Source organism: Salmo trutta, chromosome 4 (genome assembly GCF_901001165.1).
Source record: "Salmo trutta chromosome 4, fSalTru1.1, whole genome shotgun sequence".
NCBI lineage: Eukaryota > Metazoa > Chordata > Actinopteri > Salmoniformes > Salmonidae > Salmo > Salmo trutta.
In genome coordinates, this window is record NC_042960.1 from 16,778,483 (window position 1) to 16,801,302 (window position 22,820).

At 40.1% G+C, this 22,820-nt stretch overlaps 2 protein-coding genes across 10 annotated transcripts in view; one reads left to right on the forward strand and one right to left on the reverse strand.

Moving 5' to 3' along the window:
• The window catches only part of LOC115191918 (probable E3 ubiquitin-protein ligase HERC3), a 35,627-nt gene extending 30,482 nt beyond the window's left edge, over positions 1-5,145 (reverse strand). The window contains exons 1-14 of one of the 7 annotated variants that reach the window (XM_029749940.1): positions 4,833-5,145; positions 4,282-4,380; positions 4,091-4,202; positions 3,863-3,939; positions 3,510-3,731; positions 3,032-3,123; positions 2,174-2,304; positions 1,711-1,835; positions 1,457-1,533; positions 1,220-1,347; positions 1,053-1,112; positions 828-933; positions 536-728; positions 79-233 (exon numbers count right to left, since the gene is read on the reverse strand). In XM_029749940.1, the coding sequence (XP_029605800.1) occupies positions 79-233; positions 536-728; positions 828-933; positions 1,053-1,112; positions 1,220-1,347; positions 1,457-1,533; positions 1,711-1,835; positions 2,174-2,304; positions 3,032-3,123; positions 3,510-3,731; positions 3,863-3,939; positions 4,091-4,202; positions 4,282-4,380; positions 4,833-4,860 (1,605 nt within the window). In that variant the 5' untranslated portion in view covers positions 4,861-5,145. The other 6 variants (XM_029749938.1, XM_029749941.1, XM_029749936.1 and 3 more) reach the window with 6 other exon arrangements.
• Positions 5,146-9,492: 4,347 nt separating this feature from the next.
• LOC115191925 (T-cell ecto-ADP-ribosyltransferase 2) lies at positions 9,493-21,925 on the forward strand. Of its 3 annotated transcripts, XM_029749960.1 has the most exons (5): positions 9,493-9,890; positions 12,278-12,408; positions 16,989-17,600; positions 21,374-21,468; positions 21,613-21,925. In XM_029749960.1, the coding sequence occupies exons 2-5, from the start codon at positions 12,349-12,351 to the stop codon at positions 21,743-21,745; spliced, it is 900 nt and encodes a 299-aa protein (XP_029605820.1). In that variant the 5' UTR covers positions 9,493-9,890; positions 12,278-12,348; the 3' UTR covers positions 21,746-21,925. The 3 variants fall into 3 exon arrangements, with proteins under 3 accessions (XP_029605820.1, XP_029605819.1, XP_029605818.1); XM_029749959.1 differs by lacking the exon at positions 21,374-21,468 and having other exon boundaries at positions 9,494-9,890; positions 16,989-17,695; XM_029749958.1 differs by lacking the exons at positions 21,374-21,468; positions 21,613-21,925 and adding an exon at positions 17,834-18,857 and having other exon boundaries at positions 9,495-9,890; positions 16,989-17,695.
• The last annotated feature ends 895 nt before the right edge of the window (positions 21,926-22,820 follow it).

The window sequence follows — 22,820 nt, forward strand, 5'->3', positions numbered from 1 at the left end:
TCGAAGTTGACTGGTCAAAATGGGAAAACAGCATTATAAATGGATTGACAGTACGAGCAGAGAAGCATGGACACTGACTCTGTGGAGATGGCCGAGGACCTGGAGCAGGTGTTTGATCCCAGGGTCACGAGTGCGTAGAATATGTTCACTCCTCAGAATCACCGACAGGGCCTTCTTCCACACCCCAATGTGCTTGGTCATGACAGACGGCTTCAATGAGGACCAGCAGTCACCTACAGGACATGATAACACACAGATTACTTTCTCAAACCATAGAAGTAGAATTTGCTCTTCTTCACAATCATTCCAGGGGCACCCCCAATGTGCACAAGTTTTGTTTTATCCCAGCAAACCACACTCGATTCAAATTATCAATGGTTTTGTAAATTTAGCCTAGTCGAAATCTGCCCGATAGCGAATGAACAAGGACAAAATAAGTTGTCTACAGCACAAACAGATTTACAACTACGTTATTGTTGATTAGTTGAATTTGGGGTGACACACTTTAAACATTTTAAATGGACGGCAACATTACCGAGGACCTGCAGCTTGTCGGGGTGCAGTCTGAGGATAGCAGCAGCAACGGCTTCGGTGAGATCTGTCCTTCTGTGCTGTTTGTGAAGGACCCTCAGGAGCTCAGGGAGAACCAGGTAGACCCTCAAGCCCTCCACTCCAATGGGCTCCTCATTCAGGGAGGGAAGCAGTGTGTGCTGGACAACAGCTTCAACCTAGTACAATGAAAGAGGTGTGTGAATCGTCCCTCGTTCAAGATACATGTCAGAATAGGATCGATTACATATCAATTTACAAAAATATTCACAAAATACCTCAGTCAAAACTTTGGCCTTTTTCGACAGCTTCCGGAATGCGCCTTGGACGAGTGAAAAATCCAGGCCAGACTGTTTTGGTGAGGTTTGGTAATGTTTGTCACAACTAATAAAAGCAAGAAAAATTTTCAATATTTACGTCATATTTAAATCAGTATTCTTTGATAATGTAATATTTCAAACATAAGACAATCATGTATTTGAACCAGTATTAAATACTGTTACCTTTTATCAAGAAAGCTCCCATTTAAACATGATGCAGAAGAAAACATTTTTGTGATTTCCCTGCAATTACAAGTTTGAGAAATCTTTCAGTTCAATATGTGACCGTACATAAACAAAATAAGGAAATAACAACAACGGTAAATTATAGTTACTTATATCATACTTACTTCTGTCCTTTTTTCCAAGACTTTGAGTCACATTCCGAGATCCATTTGTAAATGATTTCTTTATCTATAGCTTGTTGTGTCACTTTGCCCACACTTGACCTGAGATTGTTAGACCTTTCTTCAGACTCCTGGGAAGATGACAATGTGATGCAACGTATCACAGCAATGTTAAGTACAAAGGACAAACTATGTCCTGTTTTGCTAACTCATTGTTTCAAACCCGAATTGTGTCCATACCTGACCAAGAGTGCACAATGCAAAGGAATGGTTTCCCCCAGCAAAAATGTGTTCAATTTTCTGGTCATCAATCTGGTCTGAAATGTTGACAAAAATAGTTGATTATCAAGTAAATGTTATTTCATGTTTTACCTCCTGTTATCTTAGTTGAGTATTGAAATAAGCATTTTGTTGAGTTGACTTTTATTCAAGTTTGATCTGTTCTGAAAATGCGTGTACTCCGGCTAATGGTATACCATAAATGAATATTTTACCTGGCAGTTGTACTGGAAGGGGCACAGACTGATCAATCTTTACTGCATTTCCCAGCTGCCCTTGCTCTCCGCACCCAAATGAGTAGATCTTATTGGAGGGCCCCACAAATGCTAATGTGTGGTGTCTAAAGTGGCAAACGGACAGAGAAAACATTTCTCAAATCAACAATGAATTCTAAAAAGGTCTTTTGCTAAGACAAAAATGTCCCGTGTGGCTCAGTTGGTAGAGCATGGTGTTTGCAACGCCAGGGTTGTGGGTACGATTCCCACGGGGGACCAGTACGGGGAAGAAAAAAAAAATGTATGAAATGTATGCATTCACTACTGTAAGTAGCTCTGGGTAAGAGCGTCTGCTAAATGACTAAAATGTGAATGTAATGAAAATAACCAAAACTGTCCTACATAAAAAAAAATTGTGTCACATTTTGTCAACTCCAGATCATTGGTAATAAGTGTAACCTACTTTCCACAGGCTATCTGGGTCACCTTTGAACCCCAGAGTTGCCCCACCACTCGAGGTCGTAGTTCATCTCGGAGAGAGTTGTGTCCAAGCTGTCCATAGCGGCCTGAGCCAAATGTAAACACCACACCTCCCTAGAACAAAATCAACCCAGACAGTTATCATAGTGTTTTCCTCTACGTTAATGAGGATGTTTCAATGCAAATTTCCAGGGAACTAAAAACTAAAACATTTCATTTGTTTTGTTTATTTTTTATTTCAACATTATTTAACTAGACAAGTCAGTTAAGAACAAATTCTTATTGACAATGACGGCCTACCAAAAGCTCCCCCCGTCGGGGACGGGGTCTGGGATTAAAAATATAAATTAATTAAATAAAAATATAGGACAAAACACATCACGACAAGAGAGACAACACAACACTACATAAAGAGAGACCTAAGACAACAACATAGCATGGCAGCAACACATGACAACACAGCATGGTAGCAACACAACAACAGCATGGTAGCAATACAACAACAGCATGGTAGCAGCACAAGATGGTAGCAGCACAAAACATGGTACAAACATTATTGGGCACAGACAACAGCACAAAGGGCAAGAAGGTAGAGACAACAATACATCATGCAAAGCAGCCACAACTGTCAGTAAGAGTGTCCATGATCGAGTCTTTGAATGAAGAGATAAAACTGTCCAGTTTGAGTGTTTGTTGCAGCTCCTTCCAGTCGCTGGCTGCAGCGAACATTGAGACACCAATATAAATAAACGCACATAAAATGCAGACATATTGTATGGTCCAAACAACATTTAGTTCAAATGATAGGGAAAAGTGTAATTATGTCAGACAGATATACAACCTTTGTCAGAACGGCAGTATGTTCTCCTCCACATGAAATCAAAACAGTCTTCTTCAGATTCAGGCAATCAACAGGAGCTGGGGCATGTCTGTCTACAGAAAATTGGGTTTGTTTTATTGTTATTATTATATATTATTTTTTATAATTATTTACATCACATAACCCTCAAACACAAGACACATTGTGCTCTCATCCTGGTTAAAACAGTCTGATAGACAGATAAAGGCACATTTCTGGACTTTTCTGTATTTTTTTCACATAATTTCAACCACCAAAAAATGTGGTTGATAATAGATAAATCAGGGGTCTCCAGCTACAGCCTGAGAGAGCTACTGAGTGTGAAGACTTTTGTTTAAACCCAACACTAACACACCTGTTTCAAATAATGTACTGTTCAGGGTCTTCGGTCTGGACCTTGATTATTTAAATATATTTAACAAGAGTCAACACATATGCTATTGTGTAATGTATACTGTACCTGTTGTGTCCCCTAGTCCCAGCTGCCCGGCGGTGTTCTTGCCCCACCCAAACACAGCTCCAGAAAGGGACAGAGCGAAGCTGTGGTCTCCCCCTGCAGTGATCTGAACCAGAGGGATCCCTGATAGAGACTTCAGGTGCTTGGGGGACACGGCTTTGGGCTCGCTCCACCCCAAACCCAGCTGACCGCTGGTGTTCTGACCCCATGTGAACACCTGACCATCTGAACAGAAATCAGAAGTAAGCAACCATACAGTGAGAACATTGTACAGGATTACAGTTTTGAAAGGTTAGACTGTTTTGGTTAAGTTGCATTGTGAAACAGCGATTAGTGGTGTGTTAATGGTCATTTACCCTGTGTTAGTGAAATTGAATGCTGGTCTCCACATGCAACCTGAGTTACCTTTCGGTTACATAGGTTATCCAATGGTCTGGAGGAAAAAAGAAGAAAGATGAATAAAATGAGTTGGCCCATTTGAATTAAATGACAAATTGTTTTTATACTTTAGCTATTTGAATGAGGGGGTGACAATTTCTTAGGGTAAACTACATATAAATGTATCATTATGGAATGGAACCCACCTGAGAATATTGGCTTTGTCCAAGCAGAGAACCCGGCCCTCTTCAGACAGTAAAACAACATGAGAATCTCCACAACTCAGAGCCCGAATCGTCTCCTTACATTTCACACTCTCTAAAGCACATAAAACATATGATTGGGCAACTCAGGAAAATATATTATAAAAATTGATTGGAAAGGAGATTAGACCTACTCAGTTTCCCTGTGAATCTTCTCGCATCTTGGTCCTCTTGAATCCGTGCGACAGACACTTGTCTCCCATTATTTCTGATAAACGCGACCACACTGTTACCTGCGGACAGACCCTGAATTTTAGATTTAAGGTGTATCAAATTAACGCAACTAATATCCGTTTTTGTCGTATCTAAACCAAAGCCATTACTACTATCCTCTCCCCATGAAATCATTGTTGTGTTATATTCTTAAACAAAACCATACAGATTCTAACACTTGAAGAAGAGCACCTGCCGATGTGTCCGACTCAATGATGGGTTTATATGATCGCAACCAACCATATGACATACAGAAAGACTAATCATCATCATTATCATCAACAAAGCAGGAAACGAAAATGAATCTTAAATGAAACTGTATTTATAGAGGGCATAAAAGAAAACACGCCTACAAGCAAATATAAATACAGTTTCGAATAGTTACTTAAGGCGCAAGGCCGAAAACGAAAGTGAACGTCTATTGACAATAACAGCCCAGTTATCTTGGAAATAGCCTACAATAAACACGCACTTGACACACATGATAATGCTTGAAACATTTCCACCCAGTCGATACCTCCCTAGATGCATTTCAGTGGAACTGGCTGCAACGCCTACTTTATGCTGTGTCATGCATGACTGCTAAATGCTCATCTGAAAATTGTTTCGGAGTTTGAAAAGACCCATGCCTCAGAGACGTCCCTCATATTTGCCCTGCTTTTTTTTCTTCTTCATATTTTAAATTAATTACCAAACTTCACTTTTAAGCTCACGTTTATCATTATTATTTCAAAAAAGAACTGTCAGCAGTATTTTTCGGAGGGTGCACACTGACTTAACCAGGCAAAGAGTAAAGAAAATACTAAAATTGCTTTAATTGTTGGGTTATGATACTATACACCAGTGTGGCAGTTGTACTAAAAATTAAAATGACAATTGAACAGGTAAATAGGTATATAATAACCTATGCAGAAAGTAGGGATGGGCGTTTGAAATACTTTTACTAGTCGAATAGTAACAGATTTTTGTCTGATATTCGGATATTTGAAATACATGTGGTTTTTAAAAACCTACGTTTTAAACTTGAACACAGCTATGCGAGGGAGAAGATGGTACTTTATTGTTGCAGCTGCGGAAGAACAGGAAAGAGAGAATGGAGCGAGCAGACCGAGTGAGAGAGAGACGCCAAGACAACTCCGCTACAGCCAACACTAGCTAGCTAACTTGCAGCAGCGACGATGTTATTTATTATCATCCCATATAACAGTGTCTATATTGACTGGAGTAGCCTATTGGATTCGACAACACTTCCTGTAGCTACTCACCCCAACGCTAGGCATCGCCTTTTCATGGAATCCAATGGGCTGCTATAGGATTAGCTAGCCTAGCATGCTGACGAACAACTAACATTCATTAACAACTAGCAGTATTTCAATCTTCTCGATTTGTCAGTTGGGATAATTAGGAGTACACCGCTGTATTCCATTCCTGGATTGAGGTACTTTTCCCGAGCCATATCTCTCGCCGGGCCCGAGCAGTCTTGATCGTGTCATAGCAGCATTCCGAGTAGAGAGAGAACTTAATGAAGAGTTTGAGTTGATTTTTTCTTGCTCACAGATGAAACTGAAGAAATGCAGAATGTACATTACTAATCATTGCAAAACACTCATTTAAAATACATAACACATAATACGTGACATGTATAGAATATTGAACAATTGAAAACAATACAGGACATTTTTCATGATGGAAATGTAATATTAAAATGTGATTTAAAAAATATATATAATTTTTGGGAGAACCATTTAAGAGCTAGAGTTATTATACAGTCTGATAGCAGTGGGTAGAGTGGCGTTTTCACAGGCGGTTCGTTTGGGCAGTTATGCAGGACAGTTGATGGCATTTTCTCAGGAACCTGGTGGTGCAGTTACCTCTTTTTGGAGGGAGCAGGTCATTCAGTGGATGGTCAAGAGTGTGCATGTCCTTCACCAGATGCACTGCGGTCTGCTCTTGCCTGCTCTGCAGTGAGGGGAGCTGTGGTTGGACTGCTCCAACTCTGGAGATGGTCCTCAAGGCCCTCCTCTGCACCCTGTCTAGTTGGGCCCAGGGGCGAAAATCTGATATCAACTTTGGAGGGGACAATTACATAAAATTTTCTCAAGAGCAATTCCTGAGGGGGACAACAAAAGTAGTGCTGTAACACATAGCCTACATTGTAATATGGTAAATGTATATTGAGGAACCAAAGAAATAAGGTGGTTGCCGTACTCCTAACTACCGGTACCCAAAACTACACAACTAATCACAACAGCAATACCATTGCCTTTAACAAATCTTAGTTCAGTCACCAGTTTAAGTTGAGAGTGGGGGTATCCTTGGCATTTTCCAATTATGTTCCTATTTTAGAAGTAAAAAAAATTGAGAACCTTTCATAATGTTGCCAAACAAAGACTCAACAAACTTACCTGAGACTCCCTGTCTCTGCCAGTCTGTCCCTGCATATCTGTCCCCAACTCTGCTGTCTGTGTGCCATCTGTTGCCTGCTCTGCCTAATGACATCATTGTGAAACATTTCCATTAGAATTTCATTTCTTTCTTATGAACATTTTATCAACTAGTCTTTGAGATATTAGGTTACTAGGGTTCTTACTTTGCGTTTTGGTGTACTGAAAAATACTCTGATGTCCGTCTTTTATTTCTCTGCCATTTTTCTACCTGGCTGGCTACACACACACACAGTGTGTAGGTTATTTACAGTAGGAGATGGGCTTCTATCATCTTATCTTTTATCATTCTATTTGGGCTTCGATCTAAAAGGTAGCTAGCAAATGTGAAACGGATTAAAATGACAAGAGTTGACAGCTGTATGAGTTCACCATTTACACAACATATGCTGCAACCTTTTGTAATTTTAATAGTTTGTTTCATATTGGCTGGCTTCCAACAATAGCTGAATTTGCAAAGTTAGCGAGCACCAATTCCGTTTCAGTGGTGTTTGCTATAATCTTTGCTACCCGGGTTAAATAAAGGTGAAATAAAATAAATAAATAAAAGTTCCCTTGCGACAATTTAGCTTTTGCAACGAGACTATTAAATATATTTAAGACAATGGTAGAAGAGAGTGTAGTCCTGTTCAGTTTGGACTTCAGTTTATCGCTAACCTTATCGCAGGGACTTTGAAGCACTAACTTACATCATCTGCATGCTGATCTTGCAATAAATTGACGATAGCAAAGATTCCATCTTTGACGAGGTCACATAAATGGAATAGGTACTAGCTAGCTTAATAGTTAATATTTGCGCGCTAGCTCTGCATATTCAGCTAGTGTGTGTGCGCGATTGACTGGATTAACCTCACTTCAGTTACGTTCATTGAGTGCCTTTCAGACAGTAGATACAACCCCTCTGTTACCTTGCCAACTAAGGAACTGGCAGTGGATCAAAACATTGTGAGGCAAAGGGTGGGGGTCGCAATCTTTTGAAACTTAAAAATGCGCTATTAAGTGTCTATAATCAGCACAATTGCTTTCATTGCGTATAATTAATATTATTTAAATTACATAGTTATGTTTCAGTGATATATTGGGGGGACAAATCATATTTTTCCAAGGATGGGGGGGTCGTGTCCCCCTTGTCCCCCCCGGGATTTCCGCCCCTGGTTGGGCCTGCTGCTTTTTACTGCATCCAACTAACATCACTCCACCGTATTCCAGACAAGGTCTGACCAGTATAGTATAGACTGTGACCAGATCTTCAGTGGGTAGGCCATTTCTGGCATGACCATTCACAAAGTGCAGGCATTTTGAGGCCTTCCTCACTGACTGCTCCACATTTGTGTCACCACTGAGGTTAGAGTCTAGATGAAAACCAAGACACTTAGTTGTTGTTACCACTGGTACTTCCTGTCTTTCTAGGATTAGTGGTGCGGGTTGTGGTCTCTAGAAATAACATGTTTGAATTTCCATGGACTTTTTCCCATTCAGGAGCATGTTGTTGGATGTGGCCCACTCTTCCAGCTGCTTTGCCTCCAAGGCCATGGAAATGTCCTCTTTGATGCTGGTTAATGGTATGGCTCGGGACAGCCCTACATTGTCCAGTGTCCAGAGTGTCACTGAAGACAACTTTTCGGGTGGACATGTGAAGGAGAAACAGCTATGGTGCAACCGCGCCCCCTGTGGCACACCAGAGGTGACCTCTGACCAAGGGCTAAAAGTGCCATTTGCCATCACCCTCTGCATTCTTCCTGTGGTGTAGCTGTGGAGCCAGGCTAGTAACCTTGGACACAGTTCAATGTCAGACAGATGTTGCAGGAGCTTTGCGGGATCTACACGATCAAAGGCTTTGGACATATCAGCAAGTAAGACCCTCACCATTGTTGTTTTTTTGGAGTCTGTAGCTGTCAGCCAGGAGTGTGTGGCTTTCACAAGGGCGGTAGTAGTGCTGGACTTTGGTAGGCAGGCATACTGACTTGTGCACTCAGATAAAACTCTTGACTTACATTTTGTTGTTTTACAGCCTGAATTCAAAATGTATTAAATATTTGTTTTCTCTCAGCCATCTACACACAATACCCCATAATGCCATAGTGAAAATATGTTTTTAGAATTTTATTGCACATTTATTGAAAATGAAATACAAATATGTTGTCTTTACATAAGTATTCACACCCCTGAGTCAATACTTTGTAGAATCACCTTTGGCAGCGATTACAGCTGTGTGTCTGGGTAAGTCTCTAAGAGCATTTGTCCATTATTCTTTTCAGAATTCTTCAAGCTCTGTCAAATTGGTGGTTGATCGTTGCTAGAAAACCATTTTATGGTCTTGCCATAGATTTTCAAGTAGATTTAAGTCAAAACTGTAACTCGCTTCTTTCTTTTCACTCTGCCAATTAGTTTAGTATTGTGGAGTAACTACAATGTTGTTGATCCATCCTCAGTTTCCTCCTATCACATCCATTAAACTATGTAACTGTTTTAAAGTCACCATTGGCCTCATGCTGAAATCCCTGAGTGGTTTCCTTCCTTCTACGGCAACTGAGTTAGGAAGGACGCCTGTATCTTTGTAGTGACTGGTTGTATGGATACACCATCCAAAGTGTAATTAATTACTTCACAAAACTCAAACGGATATTAATTGTCCGCTTCTTTTTATTTTTTACCTGTCTACCAATAGATGCCCTTCTTTGCAAGACATTGGAAAACCTCACTGGTCTTTGTCAGGGATGCACTAGTCACTTTTCGGCGAAATTCGCCGTTTTTAAACCAAAATAGGTGACCTACGTAATTCGTGTAGATCCGATGAGAACGGTTTGGGTTTGGATCACTACTGACGAAGGCTCAGCCAATCGTTACATAACAGCAGAATGCAGCGCAGCACGCTACTGAAGAAAGAGGAGACAACCAACTTACTACTTACAGCGTCAGCGCGCCTCTGGGAAGTCAGCTTGTCAGTTACAGCAGCGCGTCCCCTGAACGATAACGAAGAGGTAACTTTAGGTGAGAAGCCTGACCACGGAGACCGGGGTGAGAAGGTGATGAAGCGTACTTCATGAGCTGTAACCGAAAAACTACTGGCTTTTGGAAAGTTTGAGGTGAGGGAGAAAGTGTGGTGAACAACTATTAGCACCGTTAAGTATCTTGCTAGCTGGACCCGTTAGCTAGCTAGAGAAATGTTGGGCAACATTAGCCAATTTATGTTGAGCAACATTAGCCAACTTATCTGATAAATAATTGAGTTTATGGTGTGAAAATTAGCTTGCTAATAAAGGCAGACAGCTAACATCGTGTGAGCTAACATTAGTAACCTAACCAATTCGCTATAGTATTAACTGGTATACGACTCCTTGCCGTTGTGCCAAAAATCTCCCTGCCAGAATTCTCCCCACCCTTTTAATACTTTTTTTTACTCAGTGAACTTTATTTTTGCGCACATGTAGCCTTGTGCATTTGATCGATGTCTATAGGAGCCACTATAATAGAGCAAAAATAGAATGCCTGTTTGTTTCATTCTATTTCTATTTTAAGATGTTTTTTTCCCCCAAGTGCAACATTTATGTGTGTGGTCACAAGCTTTCTATTATAAAGGCTGTCATGGCTAACTGCAATATTCATGTTTTTTTTTTCAAGTGTCATTTGCAGTAAAGTCTAGGCAACAAATAACATTGGATTGTTTTCTTTACATTTTTTTAGGTTCACATTAACCACTTTTTATTTTACACACAGAGACTGATCATGTAGATCATAATTTTTGTTGTTTATTTAGTTAAAACCTGCATTTTCCACTAGCAGGGATTTTTTTGCGTGTCAATGCAACAACAAAAAAAGTGACCTCACCAGTTTGCATCCCTGCTTTGTGGTTGAATCTGTGTTTGAACTTTCCTGCTAAACTGAGGGATAATTGTATGTGTGGGATACAGAGATGAGGTAGTCATTCAAAAATCATGTTAAACACTATTATTGCATACAGAGAAAGTCCATGTAACTTATTATATGACTTGTTAAGGACATTTTTACCTCTGAACTTATTTAGGCATGCCATAACAAAAGGGTTGAATATTTATTTTAATTTCGTATAGTTATATATATTTTTTAAATCAAAAAACACAATTCCATTTTGCCATCATGGGTTATTGTGTGTAGGCTAGTGACCAACAATCTCAACTTAATACATTTTAAATGCAGGCTGTAACACAACAAAATTTGGAAGAAGTCAACCTTTCTGAAGGCATCTGTAATTGAGGCCACATGCTGCGCTTTCTCCCCAAACCAATTCAGATAAAACAACAGCCTACTCATTGTAGTCTACTCCTTCTCATTTCGTTAACTTTTATTTCCATGTTTTTTTCCAACTTGCATTGCATCAGTGAACTCTCACTCCACTTGCTTGACATTGAGCCTCTTTGCCACTTTGATTGGCCAACATAAACAACAAGCTACACACCTGAAGGTTCTGGTTGGCTACTGGTCTTTTTATGGGGTGCACGTGCACTTCATAGAAACTACATTAAAGAATTGAACTTTTATTAAATTCATCATTTGAAATGTCATGGCATATCCAGGTACGCAACAATGTCACATGGTGGGGGGTCCGTGGACCAAGTTTGTGAAACCCTGGAGTATTAAAGGGCTACATACCAGGCCACGATCAGTATGCAAATGTGGAACGTTGCAGACAGAAATGCCATAGCATCACAGGAAGCTGCTGAGGGGAGGACGGCTCATAATAATGGCTGGAATGCGGTGAATGGAATGGTATCAAACGCATTAAAACATGTATTTGATGTGTTCGATAGCATTCCATGAATTCCGTTCCAGCCATTACTATGGGCCCGTCCTCCCCAATTAAGGTATCACTGGCCGACTGTGTCATAGATAGAGATGTCTCGATTCATGACTCAGTTGAACAACTCAGTCGATTCTATTTCATTCCCATCTACTCTGATAAAAACCAAAACTGATTAGTAAAATGTCTATTGCATATTTTAGCCCTATGCAGTGGCATTGTTACACAACGCTTATCTGTCCAACTTCCAGAGTCTGACTCTGTATGTTTGTTCATTACTTTTAGATCACCACATGACTCTGAAGCTATGTGTCCAAATCTTATCTTTCATGTATTATTTTGATTGTCCCATGTTATGCTTGTTAGGTTTCAGGGCCTTTTATAACAGTAGGCCTATAGTTTGAGTCATTAATAGTAGAACTTACTCAATTAAAACAACTGTAGGCTACTTACACTTGAGTCTAGGAACATACTACACTGAAAATATCTATGTAGTAGATGCGTCAACTTTCAGAATAATACCTGTGAGAAGGGGCAGTAGTTGTGTAGTTAAACATTGCCTGGACATTTTGTGATGAAAGACCCCTAAATGTTGTAAAACATACAGTAAAATTGTGTCTGTGTAAGTTTAAGATTATTGTTTGCGATTTATAACCTCACAATGTAATTTACTCTCAATTGCATTTTGTTTCTCAGATCTGTCCCATCTCCTCTCAATCCCTCATTCATTGGTCACCAGAACACACAAGGCAGCCGTTGCTGAGAAAATGCAGTGCCAGAGAGAGAAGATATTCATATTGATCCTCTTTGCTGCGCTCTCTCACAGGGTAAGAGTTTTGACCAAACACTTTTTTTGTCATACGATTGAATTGATTGAACCCAGATGTTGAAAAAGTACCCAATTGTCATACTTGAGTAAAAGAATAGATACACTACCATTCAAACGTTTGGGGTCACTTAGAAATGTCCTTGTTTTCCATGAGAACATACATGACATTAGTTGCAAAATGAATAGGAAATATAGTCAAGACGTTGACAAGGTTATAAATAATGATTTTTAATTGAAATAATAATTGTGTCCTTCAAACTTAGCTTTTGTCAAAGAATCCTCCATTTGAAGCACTTACAGCCTTGCAGACAAAGCCTTACAAAACTCTATTTGTCAATTTGTTGAGATAATCTGAAGAGATTTCACCCCATGCTTCCTGAAGGACCTCCCACAAGTTGGATTGGCTTGATGGGCACTTCTTACGTTACCATACGGTCAAGCTGCTCCCACAATAGTTCAATAGGGTTGAGATCCGGTGACTGTGCTGGCCACTCCATTATAGACACAATACCAGCTGATTGCTTCTTCCCTACATAGTTCTTGCATAGTTTGGAGCTGTGCTTTGGGTCATTGTCCTGTTGTAGGAGGAAATTGGCTCCAATTAAGTGCCGTCCACAGGGTATGGCATGGCATTGCAAAATGGAGTGAAAGCCTTCCTTCTTCAAGATCCCCTTTACCCTGTACAAATCTCCCACTTTACCACTACCAAAGCACCCCCAGACCATCACATTGCCTCCACCATGCTTGACAGATAGCGTCAATGCACTTCTCCAGCATCTTTTCATTTTTTTCGGAGTCACGAATGTTCTTCTTTGTGATCCGAACACCTCAAAGTTAGATTTGTATGTCCATAACACTGTTTTTCCAATCTTCCTCTGTCCCGTGTCTGTGTTCTTTTGCCCATCTTTTATTTTTATTGGCCAGTCTGAGATATGGCTTTTTCTTTCCAACTCTGCCTAGAAGGCCAGCATCCCGGTGTCGCCTCTTCACTGTTGTCGTTGAGACTGGTGTTTTGCGGGTACTATTTAATGAAGCTGCCAGTTGAGGACTTGAGAGGCATCTGTTTCTCAAACTAGACAGTAATGTACTTGTCCTCTTGCTCAGTTGTGCACCGGGGCCTCACACTCCTCTTTCTATTCTGGTTAGGGCCAGTTTGCGCTGTTCTGTGAAGGGAGTAGTACACAGCGTTGTACAAGATCTTCAGTTTCTTGGCAATTTCTCGCATGAAATTGCCTTAATTTCTCAGAACATGAATAGACTGAGTTTCAGAAGAAAGTTCTTTGTTTCTGGCCATTTTGAGCTTGTAATCGAACCCACAAATGCTGATGCTCCAGATACTCAACTAGTCTAAAGAAGGCCAGTCTTATTGCTTTTTTAATCAGCATTCAGCTGTGCTAACAATTGCAAAAGGGTTTTCTAATGATCAATTAGCCTTTTAAAATGATAAACTTGGATTAGCTAACACAACGTGCCATTGGAACACAGGAGTGATGGTTGCTGATAATGGGCCTCTGTATGCATATGTACAGTTGAAGTCAGAAGTTTACATACACTTAGGTTGGAGTCATTAAAACTGGTTTTTCAACCACTCCACAAATTTCTTGTTAACAAACTATAGTTTTGGCAAGTCGGTTAGGACATCTACTTTGTGCTTGACACAAGTCATTTTTCCAACAATTGTTTACAGACAGATTATTTTCTTATAACTCTGTCACGGTTGTCGTCGGTGAAGGAGGACCAAAACGCAGCAGGTACGTGCAGGCTCATCTTGACGTTTATTTATATTCAAAATGAACATACAAAAATAACAAAAAAACGAAACCACGAACAACAAAACAGTCTGACTAGGCACAAGGCTAAGCACAGAACAATCACCCACAAATAACAAAAAAAACCTAATATATGGGACTCTCAATCAAAGGCAGATAGACAACACCTGCCTTCAACTGAGAGTCCCAACCCCAATTAACCAAACATAGAAACAGACATACTAGACTAAACATAGAATACCTGAAAACCAAACAGTGCCCAAAAAACCCCGGAATACTTAAACCAAATGCCCCTTCAACAAAACACACCACCCCGAACCACATAAAACGAATACCCTCTGCCACGTCCTGACCAAACTACAATACTAATTAACCCTTATACTGGCCAGGACGTGACAAACTCAGTGTATCACAATTGCAGTGGGTCAGGAGTTTACATACACTAAGTTGACTGTGCCTTGAAACGGCTTGGAAAATTCCAGAAAATTATGTCATGGCTTTAGAAGCTTCTGATTGGCAAATTGACATCATTTGAGTCAATTGCAGGTGTACCTAGGGATGTACTTCAAGGCCTACCTTCAAACTCAGTGCCTCTTTGCTTGACATCATGGGGAAATCAAAAGAAATCAGCCAAGACCTCAGAAAAACAATTGTAGACATCCACAAGTCTGGTTCATCCTTGGGAGCAATTTCCAAACGCCTGAAGGTACCACGTTCATCTGTACAAACAATAGTACGCAAGTATAAACACCATGGGACCACGCAGCCGTCATACCGCTCAGGAAGGACACGCGTTCTGTCTCCTAGAGATGAACGTACTTTGGTGCGAGAAGTGCAAATCAATCCCAGAACAACAGCAAAGGACCTTGTGAAGATGCTGGAGGAAACAGGTAAAAAAGTATCAATATCCACAGTAAAACGAGTCCTATATCGACATAACCTGAAAGGCCGCTCAGCAAGGAAGAAGCCACTGCTCCAAAACCGCCATAAAAAAGCCAGACTGCGGTTTGCAACTGCACATAGGGACAAAGATCGTACTTTTTGGAGAAATGTCCTCTGGTCTGATGAAACAAAAATCAAACTGTTTGGCCATAATGACCATCGTTATGTTTGGAGGAAAAAGGGGAGGCTTGCAAGTCGAAGAACACCATCCCAACCGTGAAGCACGGGGGTGGCAGCATCATGTTGTGGGGGTGCTTTGCTTCAGGAGGGACTGGTGCACTTCACAAAATAGATTGCATCATGAGGAGGGAAAATTATATGGATATATTGAAGCAACATCTCAAGACATCAGTAAGTTAAAGCTTGGTCGCAAATGGGTCTTCCAAATGGACAATGACCCCAAGCATACTTCCAAAGTTGTGGCAAAATGGCTTAAGGACAACAAAGTCAAGGTATCGGAGTGGCCATCACAAAGCCCTGACCTCAATCCTATACATATTTGTGGGCAGAACTGAAAAAGCTTGTGCGAGCAAGGAGGCCTACAAACCTGACTTAGTTACACCAGCTCTGTCAGGAGGAATGTGCCAAAATTCACCCAACTTATTGTGGGAAGCTTGTGGAAGGCTACCCAAAACATTTGACCCAAGTTAAACAATTTAAAGGCAATGCTACCGAATACTAATTGAGTGTATGTGAACTTCTGACCCACTGGGAATGTGATGAAATAAATGAAAGCTGAAATAAATCATTCTCTCTACTATTATTCTGACATTTCACATTCTTAAAATAAAGTGGTGATCCTAACTGACCTAAGACAGGGAATTTTTACTAGGATTAAATGTCAAGAATTGTGAGAAACTGAGTTTAAATGTATTTGGCTAAGGTGTATGTACACTTCCGACTTCAGCTGTAGATATTACGTAAAAAATCAGCTGTTTCGAGCTACAATAGTCATTTACAACATTAACAATGTCTACACTGTATTTCTGATCAATTTGATGTTATTTTAATGGACAGAAAGGTGCTTTTCTTTCAAAAACAAGGACATTCCTAAGTGACCCCAAACTTTTGAACGGTAGTGTACCTTAATAGAAAGTTACTCAAATAAAAGTGAAAGTCAACCAGTAAAATACTACTTGAGTAAAAGTACTTGGTTTTAAATATACTTAAGTATCAAAGTAAATGTAATTGCTAAAATATACTTAAGTATAAAACATTCCTTATATTAAGCAAAACAGACAGCACCATTTTCTTGTTTTAAAATGTACGTATAGCCAGGGGCACACTCCAACACTCAGACATTTGCAAAAGATGCATTTGTGTTTTGTGAGTCCGCCTGACCATAGGCAGTAGGGATGACCACATGTTCTCTTGATAAGTGTGTGTGAATTTCACAATTTTCCTGTCCTGCTAAGCATTCAAAATGTACTTTTGTTTGTCAGGGAAAATGTATGGAGTAAAAAGTACAATATTTTCTATAGGAATGTAGTGAAGTAAAAGTTGTCAAAACAATAAATAGTAAAGTCGTTTTTTGGGGTATCTGTACTTAAGTAGTACTTTTAAAGTATTTTTTTACTTAAGTACTTTACACCACTGATTGAACCAGCCATACTGTAAGGATAGACTTCTGGGCCGGTTTCCCAGATCCAGAGTGAGCCTATTCCTGGACTCTCCATTGAGCATGTTTTTTTGTCAAGGACTAGCCTTTCTCTGGGAAACTGGCCTTGATGTACTTAATTTGGCAAATGCTTCAATTTGAACTTGGCAAATTAGAATTGTATTGTCATAAAATGTTGAGTGCCTATACATTGTTACACTGTGATACTACCTGTATTAAAAAGGGTAACAATTCTCTTTACTATTACAGGTGACTCAGGCAAAGGTAATGGACATGGTTCCTAATGCCGTGGATGACCAGTACACTCGATGTCGGGTGCAGATGCTGAAGAAGGTTGTGGAAGGGGGTCTGCTGGAAGAAGAACTGAAAGGCAGTATAGAGTATAGTTCTGCCTGGCGGGCAAAGCAGTGTCCGAAGTTAATACCGGGAGGCATCAAGCAACACACGGCTGCATTGGTGGCTTATGGACATGGGGGAAACGTGTTCAGAAAGATTTTCAACAATGCAGTGGAGACTCAGGGTGGGAATGTCAATGTCTATAACGGCGACTTCCGGTTCAAATCCCTCCACTTCCTTCTAATGGATGCCATGAGGCTTCTGAAGACAGAGAAGTGCCAAACTGTGTTTTATGGCACAAGCAAAGAGTATGAGGCACAAGTAGGGTCAGAAGTGCGATTTGGGAGGTTTACTACAACCAAGGCCAAACGTTCTGATTCGGAGGAATCTGCTACAGATAATGGGATCCTTTTCAACATCACTTCCTGCACTGTAGTCAACATTGATGAGTACACTTGCTTCTCAGACAGCATTGATCAGCTGATATCCCCAGCAGAGGTGTTTAGGGTGGCTGAGGTAAAGAATGTAATAAATAAAGATCACGAGTACAGAGAGATCGTTTTGACAAGTTCAAGGACTCACAGCATTGACAGCGTCCGCGACTGTTACCTCTTCCCCAGGTGAGGCCAGGTTATGTAAGCGAAAAGATACGACAACATTAGACTACCAAATAGGTGTAGACGACACGAGTCAAGTGGTATTAAAATGTCTACCTTATTCTTTGGAGAATGAACATCTGTCTTTGTTTGTCTCACCAGATCTCCTACAAGTACGAGTCGTCCATCAATCACCCCCAAAGGCTCCTCTACTCAATGGCTTGGCAGTAGCCTCTCTGTTCTTGTGGTTGTATCTCTCTCTATCTCCCTGATCACCAGGACTGATCATATCTGATAAACTAAAGTGTTGAATGCTAATAGATGCGGTAATGAAGTCAATGTAACGCAGACCGTGGGGGATAGAAGGACGCACATTCAACAAATCTGTTCTAACAATATAGATGTTTGTCAAATCGTCATTTTTTTATGTATTGTAACATGTCCAGAATGTGGTTACTAAAGTCTGATTTGGATATATTTGTCTGTTTTCGCAGCATAACATTTAGAAATAGTCCCTTTTCAGGTTTGGAAGAAGTGACTGCTAAAGGCTAACTCCCATTCATATAGACTGGTAGCATAGCTAGCATATAGAAATCGATGGTGGTAGTCAAAGTCGGTTTTAACTGTAATGCAGTTTCTTGGTGATGATGACATCAACATGTATTCGGGTTGACATCCATTCCAGCATTATACTCTGATTTTTACCTCAACATCATGTGAAACACACATAAACAATAGCCTAAATGTAGGCTAATTTTGCTAGTGGGCAATGAGGCATCTTTCCCCCATGCGTTTCCATGGAGTTTCCATTGTTTTGGTCGAGTTCCATGAACCTCTTTACCACGTCTATTGAAAAGGTCACACACTCTCGCACACGCACACACAAAATTGCATGTATGTCATATCAATGCACACAGACACGTTCATCATGTGACAAAGTGCAAACCTGTCAAATCCCTCTTAGCATAATGATATTCTCTTAAAATGTATTTCTTTGCATTTTATTGTTTTTGTCAAAGATAAGATTATGGTGAATTGATAATATTAGATAAGATGTTTTAAACAATGTGGTATGCATTTAGCAAATATTTTTGTATCACAATTGAGTGTGAGTGGTGTCCAGTTTTCATAGATGTAATTAAATGTTCCCCTTGTTTTGATATCAAATAAAGCAATAAGATGAGTATTTTTGAGTGTTGGATAGTCCACCTTTGGTATATATGCATTGAGATGGGGTGGGAAGGAGTGATTGATGTATTAAATAGTTCAAAGTAGTAATTTTCTCTAGCTGTAGACACTTTACATACAGTGGGGTGATAAGCATGTACATTGAATTAATGATGTAAGGCTCATAACCTGACAGTCCAGACAAACAGTATGACCTCGTTTTATTTAGGTTGTGTAATATGTGTGAGGGGAAATGACTGTCATACCTATGAGGGATGTGGACAGAGAGTGCCCTTTCTCCAAGCTCAAGCCATGCTCAAAATCACCTGTAGCACTAGCCTTTAGGTCTTAGTTACAAGGTGTTTGCACTGACTCAATCACAGCTGAAGCCACACATGTTTTGGCTAATATTTCATCCTTATCCTGGAACGTGCATGTTGTGCAGGCTTTTGTTCCAGCCCAGCACCAGCTCACTGGATACATCTCATCAACCGATCATAAAGCCCTTGATTAGTTTAATCAGATGTTTTAGTACTGGACTGGAACTAAAACCTGCACACTGTGTGACTTGGACCAGAATTGAAGAACAATTCATTTGAGTGTTGTCTCATTGAAGCACATGGTGGTTTCTGCAAAGAAGAGTTGAGGTCAAGCCTGCCTTACAACTGTGGTGCAAATATCAGTATGCAGAGGTCCTGGTATAACTGACGTAACTTACACTGTTCTGAGAATTACAGTTTCAACTTGTTCACCCCCTTTTTTCCTCAGAACAGCCTCAATTCGTCAGGGCATGGACTGTATTTTTTTCCAACTTGCATTGCATCAGTGAACTCTCACGCCACTTGCTTGACATTGAGCCACTTTGATTGGCCAACACAAACAACAAGCTACACACCTGAAGGCTTCTGGTTGGCTACTGGTCTTTTTTGGGGGGCGCACTTGCACTTCATAAAAACTACATTATTACATTTATCATTTGAAATGTCATGGCATATCCGGCTATGTAACATGGATATTTTAATTTAATTTAGAAAGAGTTTTGAAAAGTTAAAAAGACGCCTGTATATTTTTTATGTTGTCGAAAAAATGAAAACTCACACAAGTATTCAAATACTAACGTTCGTTCGGATATTCGAATAACTGTGCACATCCCTAGCAGAAAAATAAACCTTTTTTTTGCATAGAATTAAGCGTAAAGATTATGGCTCTAGATTGCAAGACAAAGTGTGTGTGTGTGTGTGAGAGAGAAAGAAAGAGATGATGTACAGTATCTAGATAGTAACAGGAAGTGTTTACTCTGATGCTACAGACCTCTGAGGGAGTGAGACAATTCAACGGACTGTTAAACAAGTTCAGAAGGTGAGAGTGAAAATCTAGCAAATTATTATTTGGATATTCAATTTCTTATGGTCATTTACAAATTCATGCAATAGCCTAAAGTTCTCTGTATCGAGCACAGAAAAAAACTACCTCAAACAAGGAAATTAAATAGTCTAGTGGCAACTTAATTAAAAAACAATACTAATGTGTCATGCAATCAAGGTATACACTTAAGGAAATATTCTGCTAAAGTATCTGCTCACAAATTAACAATATATTTGCAGTGTATATGATTATAGGATAATCATACAGCAACATGATCATTTAGCAACCTTTGACAAGAAATAAGAAGCAGGAAGTCAACCTCTAGATGGGGGGAGACTACAGTTAACAGGGACTATAATGTGTCAGGAACTAGGGTGGTTTTCATAACCTGATTTGAGTTGATTCTAGTGACTAATTGTGACCTTATACAGTTTTAATGTAAAGGTAACATTGCAATATATGTTCATCTGTGATGTTTTTCTCCACAGGGGCACAGCATGGTGACTCTGTCCCTCTTGTCCCTTGGTCTCCTCTCCTTGTTCGTGGTCAGAGGGGAAGTGGCTCCAAATTTCGACAACTGCAAAGATACTTTCTTCAGAAATACCTCCAGTGTCCGGTCTGAATGTAGCTCTCCCCACTCCGCTCGAGCCCAACACACAGGGCTTAGAGAATTCTGCGCAATATACTGTATCTCTGCTTAAAATGCTTCCTCTCCTGCATACATCTGTCAGAGAAAGGGTAACCACTATTACTTTTCCACTCTGTATGACCGTGGCAGGAGGATCCCTCTGTACTCTGCCTATGAAATGAATATCAAAGGGGTCCCTGGCAGAGAGGGGTCCATAGTTTATTATGAACCACAGGTTTGCATTTTACATTTTCATTATCACCTTTTTTAAATGTCCTATAAATTCAGTGCAGCAGCCATTTAATGTGACTGGCACAACTACAGAATGATGCAACACATTAGTTTAGTTTAAATATTTACAGTAGAACAGGACATTAGCTGTAGAGCAGGTTAGAAAATGATTGTATTCATGCAAGTAGTACTAGAAGGTACTATTTAGTACATTGTAATTTCAGACTAAATAGCAGTAGCCTAGAATACCAGTAATATATTAATGGGTTGTATTGGATTGCTACCACAAAGAGGGCTACTGAGTAAAGAATGTAAGCAATGAAGATCACGAGTACAGAGAGATCGTTTTGACAAGTTCAAGGACTCACAGCATTGACAGCATCCGCGACTGTTACCTCTTCCCCAGGTGAGGCCAGGTTATGTAAGCGAAAAGATATGACAACATTAGACTACCAAATAGGTGTAGACGAAACAAGAGTCAAGTGGTTTTAAAATGTCTACCTTATTCTTTTGAGAATGAACGTCTGTCTTTGTCTGTTTGTCTAACCAGATCTCCTACAAGTACGAGTCCTCCATCAATCATCCCCAAAGGCTCCTCTACTCAATGGCTTGGCAGTAGCCTCTCTGTTCTTGTGGTTGTATCTCTCTCTATCTCCCTGATCACCAGGACTGATCATCTCTGATAAACTAAAGTGTTGAATGCTAATAGATGCGGTAATGAAGTCAATGGAACGCAGACCGTGGGGGATAGAAGGACGCACATTCAACAAATCTGTTTTAACAAATTAGATATTTGTCAAATCGTCATTTTGAGGTATTGTAACATGCCCAGAATGTGCTTACTAAAGTTTGATTTGGATATATTTGTCTGTTTTCACGGCATAACATTTAGAAGTGGTCCCTTTTCAGGTTTCGAAGAAGTGACTGCTAAATGCTAACTCACATTCATATAACTGGTAGCATACAGTGGCTCGCGAAAGTATTCACCCCCCTGGCATTTTTCCTATTTTGTTGCCTTACAACCTGGAATTAAAATTGATTTTTGGGGGGTTTGTATCATTTGATTTACACAACCTGTCTACCACTTTGAAAATGCAAAATATTTTTTATTGTGAAACAAAAAAAAACATAAAACTTGAGCGTGTATAACTATTCCCCCCCAAGTCTCTTGGGGTATGTCTCTATAAGCTTGGCACATCTAGCCAATGGGATTTTTGCCCATTCTTCAAGGCAAACTGCTCCAGCTCCTTCAAGTTGGATGGGTTCCGCTGATGTACAGCAATTTTTAAGTCATACCACAGATCCTCAATTGGACTGAGGCCTGGGCTTTGACTAGGTCATTCCAAGACATTTAAATGTTTCCCCTTAAACCACTCGAGTGTTACTTTAGCAGTATGCTTAGGGTCATTGTCCTGCTGGAAGGTGAACCTCTGTCCCAGTCTCAAATCTCTGGAAAAGTGAAACAGGCTTCCCTTAAGAATTTCCCTGTATTTAGCACCATCCATCATTCCTTCAATTCTGACCAGTTTCCCAGTCCCTGCCAATGAAAAACATCCCACAAGCATGATGCTGCCACCACCATGCTTCACTGTGGGGATGATGTTCTCGGGGTGATGGGAGGTGTTGGGTTTGCGCCAGACATAGCAATTTCCTTGATGGCCAAAAAGCAACATTTTAGTCTCATCTGACCAGAGTGCCTTCTTCCATATGATTGGGGAGTCTCCCACACGCCTTTTGGCGTACACCAAATGTGTTTGC

Coding starts and splice junctions, on each gene's coding strand:
- LOC115191925 (XM_029749960.1), top strand. CDS start 12,349: ATGCAGTGCCAGAGAGAGAAGATATTCATATTGATCCTCTTTGCTGCG. Junction 12,409..16,988: donor TTGCTGCGCTCTCTCACAGG/GTAAGAGTTTTG, acceptor TTACTATTACAG/GTGACTCAGGCAAAGGTAAT. Junction 17,601..21,373: donor GGGTGGCTGAGGTAAAGAAT/GTAATAAATAAA, acceptor TGAGTAAAGAAT/GTAAGCAATGAAGATCACGA.